This window comes from Entelurus aequoreus, linkage group LG11 (genome assembly GCF_033978785.1).
Source record: "Entelurus aequoreus isolate RoL-2023_Sb linkage group LG11, RoL_Eaeq_v1.1, whole genome shotgun sequence".
Lineage (NCBI taxonomy): Eukaryota > Metazoa > Chordata > Actinopteri > Syngnathiformes > Syngnathidae > Entelurus > Entelurus aequoreus.
This window is the reverse complement of record NC_084741.1, coordinates 26,361,275-26,380,627: the sequence shown is the minus strand read 5'-3', so window position 1 is coordinate 26,380,627 and position 19,353 is coordinate 26,361,275. Positions and strand designations below refer to the sequence as shown.

General features: G+C 37.7%; 1 protein-coding gene across 6 annotated transcripts in view; it reads left to right on the top strand.

Annotated features, from left to right (window-relative positions):
* Positions 1-2,736: 2,736 nt before the first annotated feature.
* Positions 2,737-19,353, top strand: part of adam22 (ADAM metallopeptidase domain 22) — a 191,877-nt gene continuing 175,260 nt past the window's right edge. For 2 of the 6 annotated variants that reach the window (XM_062062763.1, XM_062062764.1), the window contains exons 1-3: positions 2,742-3,042; positions 3,144-3,301; positions 11,451-11,527. In XM_062062763.1, the coding sequence (XP_061918747.1) occupies positions 2,916-3,042; positions 3,144-3,301; positions 11,451-11,527 (362 nt within the window). In that variant the 5' untranslated portion in view covers positions 2,742-2,915. Of the gene's footprint in view, positions 3,043-3,143; positions 3,302-11,450; positions 11,528-19,353 lie in introns of all 6 variants that reach the window. The other 4 variants (XR_009827742.1, XM_062062766.1, XM_062062765.1 and 1 more) reach the window with 4 other exon arrangements.

Sequence of the window (19,353 nt, the reverse complement as noted above, 5' to 3'; positions counted from 1 at the left end):
CAAGCCAAGAAACAAATGCTGGGGAAAAACGTGAATAAAAAAAAGTTTTGAATTTAAACCGACCCATGTGTATTTTGAGTATCAATATATCATAAATGATTCAGTAAGACTCAGATTTTTCCTTGGCTTCACCGAATATGCAAGAAACAATGCGAAAAACATTTAGTCAATTTAAACAAAATACTACAAGCTTCAATGGCTTTCATATTGCATGCACTATTGTTGGGATTGAAAACATGATCATCTGAGAACATGAAATATTCTCAGATGGAAGGTATGTGCAACCCAGCAATAGGAAATGGTCGATACTTACAGCCATCCATTTTTTCACCATATCTACATCATAGACGCCTCAGTCTTTTAAAAAATTAATACCTGTAACACAAAAAAACAAAGAAAAATGATACAACCCTTTTTTTCCCCAAGTAACCATTTCTTGGTGGTATGTAAACATTTGGTAGTTGTAAATTGAATATGTAATTAAGTGCAGTGTCTAACATTAAAAATGAAATTACTTTAAAAAGTACATTGATATACACATTAAGTGCAGATACAAGTCGTAGTCATGTTAAATCCTCAATACAGTTCGGTATAAACTAAAACAAGCAACACTATTTACCGAGAGCGTATTATATGCCCCCACATACGAGCCTGAGTAGAGTAGCTTCACTCGTAGTCCTAGTGAATAACATGAACTCTAACTCATATTTTACCACTAAAAATGTCTTCAGGTCAAAGACAATACGACTGACCCCACTGTACTAGCGAACATATGTTAACGTACCATGGCATCTCTATCCTCCTTTAAAACCGCAAAAAAAGTTCACCTCCAGGCAGCTACAACCCTAAACTAACACCCTCCCCGTATTGTTAATAATCAAATGTAAATAATCAAATGCAGATACTTTTTCTTATGCCTTCTGATCTCTCTCTCTCTCTCTCTCTCTCTCTCTCTCTCTCTCTCTCTCTCTCTCTCTCTCTCTCTCTCTCTCTCTCGCTCTCCCTCTCTCTCCCTTTCCCTCTCCCTCTGCCCCTCTGCCCGCTACTTGCTGTCCATATCCTACCAAGTCAGACCTACACTGTTCCAATATCCATTTCTCTGTTCTCAATTGTTGATGACTGATGATAACAACCAAACCTAAACCCACCCCCCTCCACACCCCGGATTGTAAATAATTCAATGTGATTATCTTGTGTGATGACTGTATTATGATGATAGTATATATCTGATAGTATATATCTGTATCATGAATCAATTTAAGTGGACCCCGACTTAAACAAGTTGAAAAACGTATTCGGGTGTTACCATTTAGTGGTCAATTGTACGGAATATGTACTTCACTGTGCAACCTACTAATAAAAGTTTCAATCAATCAATCAAAAACCAACGCTATGTTATTTGCTTGCCATTATTAACACAACGCATTCGTATCATGTTTATGTTATGTTTTCTGTAAGAGTTATGCCTTCAAATCTTGATTTACCTGATTTTATTCTCATAAAATGCCAAAATCCCGACGTGTCGTCAAGTTGTTTTATTTTTCTTATCGTAATTTTATTCTTCTGGCAGCAATGGACCTGTTCGAGGGTGGACCAGTTCTAACCTGGCTTCTGCGCGTGCCCAATTTATCGAGGTCAAAGTTTGTGAGGGATAAACAAAGCCAAGCGACGCCATACTTTTTTAGTAAACTTCGTCAGTTCCATCCATCCATCCATTTTCAACCGCTTGTCCCTCTCGGTGTCGCTGGAGCCTATCCCTTCTGCATTCGGGCAGAAGGCGGGGTACACAGTTCTTGGTTTGTTTTTACTCTTTAGCCTGAATAGTAGTATATACATTTCTGAATTATTGTTTATTCCACATTGTGTATATTTTTCAATATGCCGAAGACAATTTGCGGAGTTGTGGGATGTTCTAATAGTACATATCACCTCACAAGATGTAAACAAACTATGTGAGATACATGAGTGTTATTTTGACTCAGAAAGATGTTTGTGATCCACCATTCAAACAGTACCAGTTGTTAAATTCAAATTGCGCCTTCTTCTTCAGTCTCGTCTTCTTCTACTTGATTTTACGGTAGATGCAAACCATATTATTGCAATACTCCTACCTTCCGGTGGATGAACTTTCTGTTTCACACACACGGTGGAGCACTCGCCTGAGTAATTTGAGGAAAAAAAGAATAATCTTTAGATGCTAGTAAAATAAAAGGAATAACCATGGTGACAATTCATAATATAAGGATTATGAATAAAGTTAACATGTAAATCTTTGTTAATATTTCCACAGTGATGTCAACGTTCCTTCAACCATTCAACGTTAAATGTTGTGTCAACATTTGAACGTTGAATAAATGCCAGTTAGTCATCGGAACGTAAATCTGCTGAAAGTATGAACCATACAAAATAAAAAGCTAAATATTGTATCATGCAAGGTAGCACGGTACCGCCCCCATCAATATATGCTGGTGAAGAACAATGAAGCTGCATGGAAAATGCACGCAGAAAGCTCCCTCATTGGCCCTCTTTTCTTATGCTGAGATTTATGGCAGATGACTGCGTGAGTCCCGGAGAAATGGCGCTTGTTGTCTGGTTTCAGCATCCCCTCCATTCTTTATTGCTTGCTAATGTTTTCTGCAGCGAGCCGCTGGATATTGATGTGTTTTAAGGAGGTGTCCCCTGGCCTCCATCCCTCCCTCCACCCCCCTCCTACTCGCTGTTGATGAACCGCGGTGTATTGGTGCGCTCAGTACGCGCTCGGCGTTCCGTCTCTTCCGGACTCCCTCCTCCACCCCACCCCCATTGGCCTCCCATCACAGGGACCGCAGAACCCAGACTAGCAGCCTCCCCTTGCGAAGACAGGTCGAGCCCGCTCCTGGATTACCGCATTGTTTTGTCATTTCCCAGCCACAGAGATGGAGAGGAAGGAGAAAATGGTGACGATGAGGATGACGATGGTGCGCTCTCCATGGTGGATTTCCCTTTTGTGCGTCTGCGGATTGATGCACGTCGGTCACCAGAACAACCTCCAGCCCCTTAATGGTAGTTTGTATGATTATTTCTGTCTGTTTTCATATAGAGGAGGATGTTTTTTATTTGTCCTCTTAGTAATAACAATGAATGGTTTCTCTTTCTTTCATCAGGCGTCTCGTCGATCTTCAATGCGCCTCGTAAAGAAGGCAGGTTTCTGGGCAAGGAGGACACGCTGCCTGTCCGCCTGCTCTACAGCCGACACAACCACAGCCAGATCGGCCACGATCAGCTCAGCACCCGGGTGAGGGGCAGCCACGGATCCCCGCAGGTATACGCACGCCGTGTTTTGTTGCTCGGTGCTGTTTGCATTCAGCACCTGTGTTGGAGAAATATTTGCAAAACACATAGCATCCATGCGTTCGGTAAACATACATAATACTTGTGATAATAAGACATAATTGCTGACCTTTTATGGATAAACATTAAATACACATACTTGCCAACCTTGAGACCTCCAATATCGGGAGGTGGGGGGTAGGGGGTGGGGGTGGGGGCTTGGCCGGGGTTGGGGGGGCGTGGGGGGGGGGCGTGGTTATTTACAGCTAGAATTCACCAACTCGAGTATTTCATATATATATATATATATATATATATATATATATATATATATATATATATATATATATATATATATATATATATATATATATACATATACATATACATATATATATATATATATATATATATATATATATATATATATATATATATATATATATATATATATATATATATATATATATGTATGAAATACTTGACTTTCAGTGAATTCTAGCTATATATATATATATATATATATATATATATATATATTTATTTATTTTATTTACATAAAAGAAATACTTGAATTTCAGTGTTCCGGTGGCTAACCATTAGATGGCAGTATTGTCCTGTTTAACTTCTCCGTTCATGAATGAGTATATCATTTCGGCCACCGTGTTCAATGGAGAAGTCTGGGGCCGTACTTATCAAGCTTCTTAGAGTGCCATTTTACACTTAAGTCCTGAGAATTTGCAAAATTTAGTCCTACTCTCAAACTTAAGAATAAAAGCTTTTTATCAACGTTCTTAAGTCTAAGAATCACTCCTACTCGCCACGATATTTAAGAGACCTTCAGAGGTGTCTTAAGTGGTTAGGAGTTGCCAGCAGGGGATGGCACTGAGGCAAGAGAGACGTGCGCGAACGTTCAGGGAGCGGAAGGATGTCCTGGATTTGTTTGATGACGAGCAGCTGATCAAACGGTATCGTTTAGACAGAGCGGGTATTATTTTTGTCACAGATTTAATACTTTTCGATTCCTTGTTGATTTTTGCATGTGGCTGCAGTTGGATAGTATATATAGAGCAACCCACACCAGTTTCAAATTAGTTGCCTAATTAATGAATTGGAAAGAAAATGTTATGACAGTAGCGTATGTGTGTGGCCGTGAGGTGAGTGACGTCAGTGAGTGTGTGGGCGAGAGAAGAGAGGGAGCGGTAGCGTGAGTGCCGGCGGGGACTAGTTTGTTTTGTATTATTTTGTAGTTTATTGTCAAAATATACACTCCCATTGTCCACTTAAATATTTCCAAGATATTTCTTTATTCTTAGACAACGGATTCCCTTCCGTGATTGGTCATTTCTATGGACACAGAAATGACGTCACCTAAAATTCCGTTTATGGCACATAGTAATGTCGTAATTCAGCTCTGAGTGTGACACTTAAGATTCAGTCCTACACTTCGCTGAAAGTGTGAGTAAGACGCTTGATAACTAACTTTTAAGTGCAGCTTTCAGCGAAGAATTTATTTACTCTTAAGTCAACTCTTAGCAGACTTCTTAGGAGTAATTCTAAGAAGCTTGATAAGTACGGCCCCTGTTCTACATATTTACAGGCAACATACACCTTCCCTTTCGAACTGTCCTGGATGAACTGAAATTCTTGTTTCTATTCGTTTGAATTCGTTAGGCAAGCTGTTTATATTGCGTGAGAACAGGCTGTCCCCACTCAGTCTCAGGTCCGCATTGAGCTGGAGGGGGCGTGGCCTCCAGCTCCGGCTGAATACCGGGAGTTTGTCGGGAGAAAATCTCTGCCGGGAGGTTGTCGGGAGAGGCGCTGAATACCGGGATTCTCCCGCTAAAAACGGGAGGGTTGGCAAGTATGAATACATGACATCCATAACAATAAAAAAACGAGTTTTTAGTACATTTCTACCTCCATCCCTAACACGACTACCGGATAATAATGCTGTTTTTGGCCTTCAATGTCCATTTATAACTTCCAATAACGAACATGCAAAATGCCACAAATTGCTGTTGCATGCTTATTTCACTAGGGGTCACAAGCTCTTGGATAACCAACCATCCATCCATTTTCTACCCTAGTCCCTTATGGTGTCGGTATACTTAATTCTAATCATCAGTAACCATTTTATTATAGTTGTCCACCGTCATTTTGAAAATAGCGTATCAATCAATGTGGGGTGTATAATTTCAAAGTGCAGCAGTAAATAATTCAATCAGTTGTTCCCATACATTTGGAATGCATGCATGTCTGTTGGGCTTAACTGCCTGATATACTTTGGAAAGCTTTCGTTGCACAAGCAAAACGATAATCGCCTTTCAAAGACCATTTTAGACAATGTGGCTGCTCCTATTAAGCAAATAAGTGCTGCAGTGTTAGCATCTCCGTGCTCGATGCAAAGCAGATATGTGTTTTTGCTTTGTCTGGTAGCAAGCAGACCCCTTTGTCTCCCTGTAACACCTCAAATACCAATAAATACCCATCTAGCAACATATAGAACAGTATAACACAAGTGTTACCTTACATAAGTCACTTCCAGACATCCTCAATTAGTTTCTCATCTTCCATTGGAATTAATTGATAACGTGTATCAAAAGAGGAGTTAAATGGGAACTTTTTCTTTTTTAATTTTGCCTATCGTTCACAATCATTATGAGAGACAAGAACACATATGTCTTTTTTATTTTTATTAGGATTTTAAAGATGATAAAAAATGCTTGGAAGATGCGGCTAATGGGAGTCACCGTTGTTGCTCTCAAAGCCCTCGAAGACAATTTCAAAACCCTCCATTAACGTTTTGTATACACACTGCAAGTCTATATATATTGTAATAACAGACACGTTCATAAGAATATGTAATATGTTCCCTATTTACTGTATTTTGATCATTTTAATCATTTCCAGGTGTAACTTCTTCCGAGCATTGATTTCTGTTTCCATGGCAGCGCAAGTCTGACTTCCAGTGTATTCCTATTTCCGGATACGAAACACTTGTTTGTCTTTTAATCACGGCAGACTTGGTAACAAACAACAAAGACAACTTTTTTTGTACAAAGGAGGACTCACAACCTTATCTTTTTGAGGCTGAATGAATGAAAGATGAACTGCTGCTTCTAGAAGCGAGCACGAAGAAGAGGGTGAAACGTTGGAGCAGACGGAAGCCAATAGAGTGAGGAGAAATCGACTCGGAGTTGCAAATGTGGAACTTGAAGCCTAGCTATTTCGACATAAATGGCGTGCTTACCCATAATTAACCGGAAAAAAGCGTCCCTGGCCAGCTGGACAAAACAGACAACTGTCCATCGAATGAGTCACACTTTATATTGATCATGATACACGCCACACGTCATGGGTGTTATTACAACTGCAGTACTGCAGTACCGCTGTCTGGCTAGCTGTGTACAAACAGAACATGGAATGTGGGCTAATACTTTACATATACGATATATATATATATGTATATATATATATATATATATATATATAAATATATATATATATATATATATATATATATATATATATATATATATATATATATATATATATATATATATATATATATATATATATATATATATATATATATATATATATATATATATATATATATATATATACATATATATTATTGTTCATGTTTTTCAGTCAGTACAGATTGGTGTTCTATCGCAGTGTTGTGCATTACAAACTCAAACGCATTTCATGTTACGTAGAAGCTAGCTTATCTCTCGCTGTCGTTCGCTTTTACGGCTAATACAGATGCACGCTAGCAAAAGAGTTCCTCAGTGTTCGCTCTTACAATAACCATGTCGCTACAGTTTGGTTATTATAAGGGTTACGGAAAGTAAATTAGTATTTGTGACAGTTTTTTAAGGCATTTTTAAAGTGATTTAGCGGTATAATTGATTGCTCCCATTAGCTGCATTGCTAGCCACCAAGGAAGAGACGATTTTTACATATTAGAATGCAAAATTTAAAAAAACAACTTTTGTCGTCTTGTTTCACATAATGATTGTGATCAATAGGCGAAATTCCAAAAAACTGCAATTCCCTTTTAAAGCTAGCTGGCAATAATCTTCTGATGTCACCTCAACACCAGTTTGATCAGTTCTTGGCTGTTTTTAGCGGCACAATCTAAAAACAAACCTGTCAAGCCTAGTTTTGAGAGGATGTGACACACATGCAGGATGTTATTTATGGACTTTGACTATTTTTAAATCCCAAATGCAAACATCAACTATCCATTAGCAGAGGACTCCAGCAAAGTGCTCTTGATGTGTTTGGTGGAAAAACAAGTATCTCAAATGAAAGTAGACCGTGTGTTTTTGTCTATTATTATAGAGAATGCATTGAGGCCTTGAGGCCTTTTCTTGGCCCGAAAAATGCAATTAAACAGTTTTGTATTAAAACATCATGTTTAAGGTGGTTAGTGCCATAGTGACAAGAAAATGCACATGATTCTAATAACTACACTCTTTTTCTGCGGGTCATTGTTGTGTGTGTGAGTGACCGGAAGAAAAGCTCTGACTCGTTTGGAGGAAAGTGGTTTGTTTGCATATACACACTTCGGCTTTCATATCCACACTTTTTTTAAGATTCGGTTCTCGCCAAAAGTTTGCACCGATTTTCGTATCGTAGTTATTGTCCAAACATTGTGTGTTACAAACTTGTCCCGTTTGCCCGCGAATCATTTTGTGTAAAGGAGTGCCCAAACCAAAAATTCCACGTGTTGTTGACTCAGTCTCTGTACTTTTTAAAATTGATTATGACTGAAAAATAAAGCCCCATGGGGCCAAAGAAAGTTGCAAGTGCCAGCACTTTGATAAAAAAGGTGAGAAAGACTATCAAATTTAAAAGTAGGAAAGTGGGGTTCGTGTTGCTCTTCCCTCTTATCCTTACTTGACGCTTATTGCAACAAGAGTCAATAAAGGTAAACGTGGTGTTAAATGTTAAATTGATCAATTATTTTCATTATTTATATGTATTTCATATTGTTTTCTGCATGTAAAACTATATTCTATACAAAAGTTTTTTGTTTTTTTAATTGCATTTGCATTATTTTGTATGTGCAGAATTGCTTTTGTTTTTATACAGTTTGGTCTTCATTGGAGCCTTTTACATGAATTACTTACAAAAACCGAGATACCACTTTATAAAATGGCTGATAATGAAAATAAGACAACACATTTTTTAGGTCATGGCGGTGGTTGATTGATTTGAACATGTTTAAAAGACAAAATATAATTTGTATGCAAGTGGAAGTTCCGAATTTGGACTCTCAATTAATTTCATTTTGAGAATTACAATTTTATTGGAATAGGCTTCGCCCTACAAGAAGTTGAATTTTAATTACAGGAAGTGGAATTAAATGTATTGCAATTCATAGAAGCTCTTTAAGTGCCTAGTACTGTAACAGGAATAATTGGTCACTTTTTAAAAAGACTTGGGCAAAATACTAAAAACACTGAACAAACACTAACATCAAACACAAATTCTATCTGTTTTTAATACTTGGACAAAGTAAAGCATTCTGGAAAATAATACTTGTTTTACCATTTTCCAAAATTTGGAAGTCACTTGTTTTTATAGAAGATGTTTTTGTTCATTATTGTGGACGAAAAACATTTGCTGAAATTTAAACATATGGTGTATATCCCTTGTTGATCATTAAAGATTGTCTAAGTCTAAATCGATCTATTATACTTAAAATATGTCTACATTTGAGTAACTAAAAGTATAATGTGTACATAAGGTTCATAGTAATGATATTTCTATGAGATATGTAAAACGGTCTTGTATGGAATATGCTGCATATACCTGTATAGTGCAAAGCATAATTCTGGAATACACCAAATTGGAATTACAATTACATGTCCTTTCATTTGAATTTGAATGGCAGTTTTATTCCCAGCTTGCAACCACAATTTAAATTAATGGAATTAAATTGAGATTTGGGAGATATTCTTTCATAAATTTAACATTTTGCAGAAGCCTGCTGCCCACATCCTTGACTTTTTTGAATTGGTGAATAAACTTTGCTGTTCTGTGGTCTGGAATGGAACTCAATGTGGGTTTAGTGCAGGTCTGGGAACACTGGTGCTGTCTTCACATCTTCCATCAAAGATTCAATATTCTTTATGAACTGTCATCCAGAGGGCTGCCATTACGCATATGTATTTTAGCCACTTCTGTATGCATGGAGCAGACACACGCATACAAACAATAGAGCGTGTGCTCTCTGGGGAACGTGTGAGCCTTGGCTGATCTCCATCCCCTCCTCCTTTTGTTGTCATGAAGCATCCACGCCGTTATGAAGGGAATCCGTGGCACTAACATGGAGGAGGGAGGGGGCAGGGAGTTAGGGGCTTCCCTGGTTTGACCTGCACCGAAATGACTCATTGTCCCGAGGGTTTGTAATATATCAATGAAGGAAGCCCCATGCTTGTGCACCATCTGCGTCCAACCCTAGCAAGAGATGAGAATTGTCCTTCAGACCAATCCAACACACACATGCAACCATAATAATGCACATGTTTCTAAACATATCACACTTCAGCCCAAAATGATTCATTTGCTGGACAAATAATTTTTGGTAATGTGATTATTAGTTGTCAAATGATAGCTGGAAATCTGGCAAAATGCAGACGTTTATTTTAATATTTATAACAAATAATTCATAACATTTAAAAAATAAATAAACTATAATAAATGTATTTTAAATATTTTATAAATTATAAATTTGTATTATTTTGAAGAACTACTGCTAACTTCCATTATAATGTGGAATATTGCACTGTAGTCAATATTGAAATAAGTTTGAACTGAATCATTCTGGGCATAAATGGTTTTGTCAAAATGTAAAAAAAACAACAACAACAAAAAAAACCTCTAGCAAATATTGATAATCAGTCTTTTGCTAGTTTCTGTTGTAATTTTCCATTAGAAAAAAATAATCAAAATTGCTGAAATTTCCCCCCAATACTCCATCCATCCATTTTCTAAATGACTTATTAAGCCATTTTAGATTTGGTACAAAAAGTTGTGACATCCATGCATCCATCCATCCATCCATCCGTCCAGGGGTTATGTGAGAATGATAAGTAAAGAGAAGGGAATAATGGAATTGTGTCATTGGTGCATTCAAGAGCTTCTGCAGCCATCCATCAATAGAGATCTATCTGTCTTTATATTAATGTGTCTGGTGCATGGGTATAAATGAAAAAAAAAGTTTTTTTAAAAATAAAAAAATATTTTTAAATGGAACATACAGTATCTCATAAAAAGTGACTTCATAATGTAACTCAGAAGAAGACAGTTTTCAAAATTTAGCTAAATTTTTGTACAAAAATCAACTATCAATACTAGTAGATAGCTGACATTTTGAAGTACATTTTTTTTTTTACAAAATTATATCTACTTCTGTGGGCAGCACGGTGGAAGAGGGGTTAGTGCATCTGCCTCACAATATGAAGGTCCTGAGTAGTCTTGGGTTCAATCCCGGGCTCGGGATCTTTCTGTGTGGAGTTTGCATGTTCTCCCCGTGACTGCGTGGGTTCCCTCCGGGTACTCCGGCTTCCTCCCACCTCCAAAGACATGCACCTGGGGATAGGTTGATTGGCAACACTAAATTGGCCCTAGTGTGTGAATGTGAGTGTGAATGTTGTCTGTCTATCTGTGTTGGCCCTGCGATGAGGTGGCGACTTGTCCAGGGTGTACCCCGCCTTCCGCCCGATTGTAGCTGAGATAGGCTCCAGCGCCCCCCGCGACCCCAAAAAAGGGAATAAGCGGTAGAAAATGGATGGATGGATATCTACTTCTACAACTCCCAAACCATGTTGGTTGGTTGTGTGTGCGTGTACATGCATGTGTGTGTGTGTGTGTGTGTGTGTGTGTGTGTGTGTGTGTGTGTGTGTGTGTGTGTGTGTGTGTGTGTGTGTGTGTGTGTGCTTTTGCTTAATATTTCAATATCAAGAAGATTTAATGAACACCGATGTGTTAATGAGCTGCCAGTTTGTGAAGAGCGCCTGAAGCCATCCATAAATGTACATCTGTCTGATGCATGTTTTGATCCATGAATGAGGCGCTAATAGCTGAAGCTTTGTCATCCTTTCTGCTTTGTCCTCTTTCAGATGAACCACGTGGCCCAGGCCAGCTTTCAAGTGGAGGCTTTTGGCAGGAAGTTCACCTTGGATGTGGAGCTAAACCAGTAAGTCTCCTCTTGCTAGTACGTTTGCTATGGTAGGATCATTTAGAGGCTCTGTCATAGTATGAGATGATTTACAGCAAAAACTGGAGTGCTGCCTTGTTAGACACTAATATTGATCACCGCTGATGGAAAGTCAGCTACTTACTTTCATCTTTACTCTTCATTTCTCCCTCTCTCATGTTTCCCTGCCTCTATCGTATGCTTTTATCACATGTATTATACTGTACACCCATATTTCCTTTCACATCCACTGTCTTCAAAGCGGCTTGTTTGGTAGTGTGCGGGATTACAAATGTGGACAATACATGTTTCAGTGTGAGTTATATTTGTTTGGTTTGGCGCTCTATGTGGTCTTGCAGCCGTGCACACACAATTTTTTTCCAATTCATGCAGATTGTTGACATGTTGGACCACAATCCTCTTTCCTCACAATATCAAGCACACAAGTAAAATCACATTTCAGATCCAATAAACAAGTCAGTCTTGGCACCAGTTAGACATGTGTGGCTTTGAATACCAATAGAAATGACAAAGCTTTCCTCCTTCCCTCTTTTTGGCTGCTGAACAATTTTTAACAAAGCACTAAAATCTTGAGTATATTAAGTCATCATAAAATCTTCATTGCTGGACAACATATGTATGATTATAACGTAACATGGCTTGTGCTACCAAAATTGATAATACAGCTGTATTTTGGTCATCTTCGTTAGTCCTACAGCAACACGAATGCATGAATAAAAGAGCTTTTTTTGGCTGGTGGTAGAGTAGCAAAATATTGTACGCAAGTAAGAGAACAGTTTATTTAGAGGAGGGGGGGTACACGTTTTGGGGCCTTTGTCTGGCTCTTATGCCTCAATCTGCAGTGTTTGCTATTCATTGGACAAGCGTGAACGAAAGAGGTACACATGAGATTGGGGGTCGCCACTTTTTTGTGTTAATCATCATTCACACGCACACACACACACACACACACACACACACACACACACACACACACACACACACACACACACACACACACACACACGCACACACGCACACACACACACACACACACACACACACACACACACACACACACACACACACACACACACACACACACACACACACACACACACACACACATTTAGCCCTGCCCCCACCTGCTCTTAGTGAATAATTAAAGGGGAGTGAGCGTGTCAGTGTGTTTTTTGAGTCCTTTTAAAGGGAAACACGAAAACACTACAATATGGCCACACACTTCTGCTTATGTTACTAGAGCAGTTTTCTTACAAACCATATTAAGTCATCTTTAGGGGTGGGAATAAAATACCTCAAGCTTGTAGCAAACTCACAACCCTTACAACAGACCATTCTAATTGTTTTTTATTTGATTTATTTTTACATCTTTTTATGTCATGTGTATGGATTTTACACAATGTATTGGTGCATTAACTAAAAAACATGTTTAACCATTTTGATTATTTAATTTTTAATTTCCTGAAGAGCATGGCTGACGAACAAGGAGATAAAAAAGGAAGATTTAAAAACAAAATCCAAATAAATATGGCGTAGTGGGTAGAGCGGCCGTGCCAGAAACCTTAGGGTTGCAAGTTCGCTCCCCGCCTCTTGACATCCAAATTGCTGCCGTTGTGTCCTTGGGCAGGACACTTCACCCTTGCCCCCGGTGCCGCTCACACTGGTGAATGAATGATGAATGAATGATAGGTGGTGGTCGGAGGGGCCGTAGGCGCAAACTGGCAGCCTCGCTTCCGTCAGTCTACCCCAAGGCAGCTGTGGCTACAAATGTAGCTTACCACCACCAGGTGTGAATGAATGATGGGTTCCCACTTCTCTGTGAGCGCTTTGAGTATCTAATAATAGAAAATCGCGATATAAAATCTAATCCATTATTATTATTATTTATAATGAAAATACAGGGGGTCCCTCCTGCTATGTCTTCTGATTCTCTGGGAAACCATGTGTGTATGAGCCATGTTAAGAAGCAGCCTCGCAATGCTCACTGCCACCTACTGTAAAGAGTTGGAACTAGGAGTGTCCCTATTCGATATTGATATCGGATATGCAAGAAAACAAGTATCGGATTATCGGAAAATCTCTGATGTAAATTCTCCGATACGGCCAGCTAAATGTCCTCCAATAGCAGAAAAGTTTAGTCTTGTATTTTAGTGAAGTCATCTAGAAAAGCAGTTGCTATTCAACTGGTGGCCAGGGGCCAAATCCGGGCATGGTATAACACCATACCAGCCCTTGAGTTCAGTCCAAATCTTTATAGACAAACATTTTTGCGGCAAATTCCTAAAAACACTAGATTGCTCTTGTTCTATAGAGAAATTTGGACCACTGTAAACACATTGGCAGATCCTTGCATTGACATTTTAATATTGTTAGCAAACATTAAACACCAAGGTCCAAATTTGTAATTTACATGATAGAGGTGTTCTTTAAGGCAGATCTTTAAATACTCTTCTTCTTTTTGTTTTTTTTTTTAATAAATTTTTTTCATGTAACTTTTTGCCGTAGCTGCAGTCAGTAGTCATTTGTTCATCTTATTTGGTTACACCAGTGGGGATCCTCAAGGATCCATTTTAAGCCCTCTATTTTTTATCATTTGGGCTATTCAAATTGTAGCCCGCGGGTTCAGTTAAAAAAAACTTGTGAGAGACTCACATTTTTGCAGCAGAATCTTTAATACACTAGAGCAGTGGTCCCCAACCACCGGGCTGCGGCCCGGTACCGTTCCGCGGACCGATTGGTACCGGGCCGCGGAAGAAATAAAAAAAAATAAAAAAATAATAATAATTAAAATTATTATTATTATTATTTTTTTTAAATAAATTAAATCAACATAAAAACACTATATATACATATTGTGTATGTGTATGTCAATGTGTATGTGTATGTCAATATTTGTCCCCCAGTCCGTGGGACAAATTTTCAAGCGTTGACCGGTCCCCAGCTACAAAAAGGTTGGGGACCACTGCACTAGAGTACTGTCATAGAGATGAACTTAGACTAGCTTTTTTGGAGAGGGTCCTTAAAAACAGCAAAGCGCTCCTGTAACTCCGACAAAATAAAAAGACCAAAATTAAATGTCTACTGTAGAAATTGTTTGTTCTCAGGAATAATAGTGAAGGGAAAAGGCCTACACCCCGGTCCTAGCTTTCTGGAAATGTGACCCCCAAAATTTTTTATTGAATATCCCCTTAGTAAGCTATAGGCTACTAGGAGCTAACAGCTACACAACAACTAATCACACAATAGCACACAAGCTAGTCATACATATTAAATAATTTTAATTGAACAATATAATGCAGTTTATAATACAACATTTGTAAATTAATTACAGTTGCATGCTTTTATTTTTTACAGATACAAAGTTTCCAAGGCAGAAGCATATTAGAAAGTATCTAGTAACACATGTGTCTGCATCATTCAACTTGCTGTATCATTAGCTTACTTTATTAATTATTGTGTTCACCAGGTACCACCAAAATAAAAACAATTACCATGCCATGTCAATTTAAAATAGCATAAATTAATTCCAGACGGTTAATAATAGATTATTGTTTTTCCATACCTACCATAGTTCTGAGTAATTTCACTTGATCAAGGCAAATTCCACACTACAAAATAATACAAAATAAAGCAAAATACAAAATAATAATGAAAGTACTTACTGTATGTACTGTGCTGATTTTGTATCGAATCAATATATATATCGGCCAATACTCAAGGCTCCATTGTCAGTATTGTATTGGAAGTAAAAAGTTGTATCAGACACAATAAGCTATATTTACAGTCCTATAATATTGGATATAACGAACAGGTAGCGCCAAATCTATTTGTGGTGGTCCGAATCTATTTGCACTTGATTTTTTATTTAGTTCGTATAAAATATAAAGGTAAAAGCAGCAATAACTACCAAAAATATTCAAAAGCAAGTGAATGGAAATGTAAACTTATATTGTGTCAACTCTTCTCCAAATCTGTAATCAAATGTGTATTACTTACCTCAAAGAAATGTCTAATCGTGAATATATTAATACTTTAAATATGTATATTTAAATATTCATATACTGTACTATGAATATACAGGATTTTTTTTTTTTTTTTTTTTTTTTTTAACCTTTATTTAACCAGAAAAAAAATCCTATTGAGATTAAAAACTTCTTTTACAAGGGAGTCCTGGCCAAGAGGCAGCAAATTTACACATACAATTACATTCACATTACACATTAAAATGACAGGATGGGCATTAAGTAAAACAATTAAAGATAACTGAGGCTCATTCAAATGCTATCAGTTTAGATTTAAAAGCATTTAAGAATAAAAATTCAGTCAGCGTCCAGTCTCTTTGTAATATGTTCCAAGCACATAGACAAAAGCTTTCTTCCCCAGCTCAGTGCGAGCAAAAGGGACAGAGAGCAACAGCTGATCGTTGAATCTCAGTGCATAAGAGTTATATAGCTGTATATACATATATATATATATATATATATATATATATATATATATATATATATATATATATATATATATATATATATATATATATATATATATATATATATATATATATAATGATGTATATATATATATATATATATATATATATAAAATGATGTATATATATATATATATATATATATATATATATATATATATATATATATATATATATATATATATATATATATATATATATATATATATACACGCTCCCAATCCTTGAGCACTTTTCTCTCAAATTCGTCCTCCGTGTATTCCAATGCGAAATCATTTGGTGGCTCGAGAATTTTGTCATGTTTGCGGGGCTGCATGTTAGCGGTAGTTATTGTGATTTCGAGATGCATCTGGAATGCACAAATGCAGCTTGCTGGTAAAATAATACCGGTAGTCAAACTCTACATAAGCCCTTTTGTGCAGGGGTGTGCACGGAAAAACCGAACACTAGTGCGGTGAGGAGCGCACAAAAAGACTATACAGGAACTCAAAACAAGAACTACACTGACGGTGAGGCGTGAAAAGAAAGAACAGCGTGCCACAGCAGTCAATTCTCGAGCGCAGAAATGCTAAATGTTGATTACTAACTAAACTCAGGTGGACTTAACAGCGCTCTGAGGAAGGAGTCAAGTTGCTTCAGGAAGGACTAACTAAAACAGGAAAATAAACCATAATAAGAACGCTGGAACGAAACTAAATCATCAAACACAGGAAAATGCCAACAAACTCAAAAAAAGGCACAGCCTGGTTTGACACGCCGTGTTACTAAAAAGTATGGATTTTAAATAGAAATGAGGATTAAATCGAATCGAATTGTGTGGTGGCCCTGCCTTCCGCCTTAGTGCAGCTGGTAATTTAACTCCATACTCCAGCCCCCTCAGTACCCTGAGAGGGATGAGCGGTAGACAATGGATGGATGGATGGACATATACACATATGTACATAGCTAAGCCACTAATGGTATTGTTTGTGGGGGCTCAAGTTCTAATGGATGTGCATTGTGGACTGTTTCTGAAGACAGGACTAAATTGCATATACTGTAACGTATGTGTCATGTTTGACAAATACAAAGTGAGAGCAAGTGAACCTGTCCTGATTGGAGTTACATCAAATTTACAGTGTTGTCGGATGACAAAAACAAAGTCTTGTGTCCCCGTTGTGTGCTAGTGTTGACACCGACAGACGCTCAGTGTGTTGTTATTTCTTCTCGTGTCAGCTTTCCTGCACGCGGACAGTCTTTATGCTAATGCTGAGGGTCACTTACTGGCAATGCTAAATGCATTATTCATCAGTGTCCATTTCGTGTTGGGGCTATAAACGCCCTCAGAATTCACCATGGCATCTTGGCATCCAAATATCCCTGGGCTTAATATTTTGATTAATGCATGCCAATGTGCGAGTGTGCCTGTGCACAGGCAGGTGTGCGTGAAAAGCAATATGTTCATCAACAATACGCGTGAAAAGCAATATGCCGCTGCAGCTATTCTGTATCAACTTGTTGGGCCTCAGCTGCAGAAGTGACACAGTAAGTGTTCAGTTAGAAATAACAAGGATAGATTGGAAGAAATTAGGAAAAAAGTTGTGAATATTAAAGGATCTATCAAAGGGTGGAAACCAAGAAAGAAATGATTCATCTCATTTTCTTTGTTTCAATTCCAGCATTTCTTGGTGAATGAAATTAGTTTTTACAAGCACTTGAACTTGCATCTTCTTTCCCTAAATAGCAAGTCAACCACTTAATAATGCATACAAACCTGCAGGGTCAAATGTATCAACTTTAGGAGATTGAGTAGGAGATCAGGGGCCTCGCTTATTATCGGTACATTATTTATTAATAGTACATTTCAATGCATTCAGATCGCTCATTCTTCAAATGCAGCTACTGCTTTATTGATAATGTAAAGGTTGTATTTAAAGCTTAGATTTTTTACCAGCCTGTTGTCTTTGTAGAATTCCACAGTGCTTGCCCATGCGTCATTTTTATCCTCAGTAGGATTCTACTAGTGCAACAACAGTCTTCTTATCTCTGATGCTGTTCACACTTATTCCACCATTTTCAAAAATGTACAAAAACAAATGACCTAGCTTTTAATAAAAAAATCAAACACAAGCAGTGTGGTTAAGATTTGTTTGCTTCTACTGTCTTCATTCACCGACAAACAGACCAAAACCAGAACTCAAAAATATCACCTGTAGCAGCATAGCTGTCACTGGGTCTTAAAGGCACAGTACACACCCTTGCGCCAATATATTCAATCTAACAATGTGCACCCAAATTCTACCCCAGTTGATCAATTTTCTTTCCAAATGAAATTACAATGTTTTCACCAAAAAGCAATCAAAAACTAATTATGGCAACTATGGCCTTTGACCTCTACAGCTGACTTAATAAATACATTAAGATCCTTATTTTGTCAGTGACACATTGTTTGTAATGTGGTTTATTATGTCACTAAGGTGTTGCTGTAGCTCAGTCCTTCTGCAGTACTGGGGCCGGTAACATGCTTTATCAGTATCATGCAGAATCATGCTTCAAACCCCTCTTTGAAGAGCTGCGCACGACAAAACATTTGTAGCCATTCATCTTGAATTCCTTATTTTGATTTATAAAAAATAAAATAAATCAGCACAAATTGTTGTATTAATTTTGTTTTATAGGGTAAAGTGTTTTATATATTGTGCTCCTGAGTTAATGTTGCTTTTCATTTTGAATGTATTATTTATTAACAACTTTCCACATCCATGTGTGTGTGATTTAAGTCCTTGTCATGACCCGTTGCTGGATCATGTATCATCCACTCGGCCTTTCTACTGACACTGATACAGGCCAAATGTGCTCTCCCCCTCCATTTGTATCTTCATCCTTGTCTCTCCTCCTCTGCTCCATCGTCTGTAATTTATTGAAAGAGGGTGTGGCCTGATTTAGTATGGCTGTCTGAAAAATACATAAGTGTGTGTGTGCGTGCCTGTGAGCGTTGGTGTGTGCCTGAATGTGTGTGTGTGTGTGCGTGTGTATGTGTGTGTGTGTGTGTGTGTGTGTGTGTGTGTGTGTGTGTGTGTGTGTGTGTGTGTGTGTGTGCGTGTGTGTGTGTGTTGATGGAATGTTTTTATTTGCATTGTAACTCGTAATAATCGGCTTGTTCTATTTTTTATTTTTGTATTTTGGAAATTTAAATTTCAAAAATACAATGTACATACATATTCACAGCCTGCACAACAATTACAGCCTCAAGTATTTTTGAATATGATGCCATAAGCTCAGCACACCTATCTTTGGGCAGTTTAGCCCATTCCTATTTGCAGCACCCCTAAAGCTC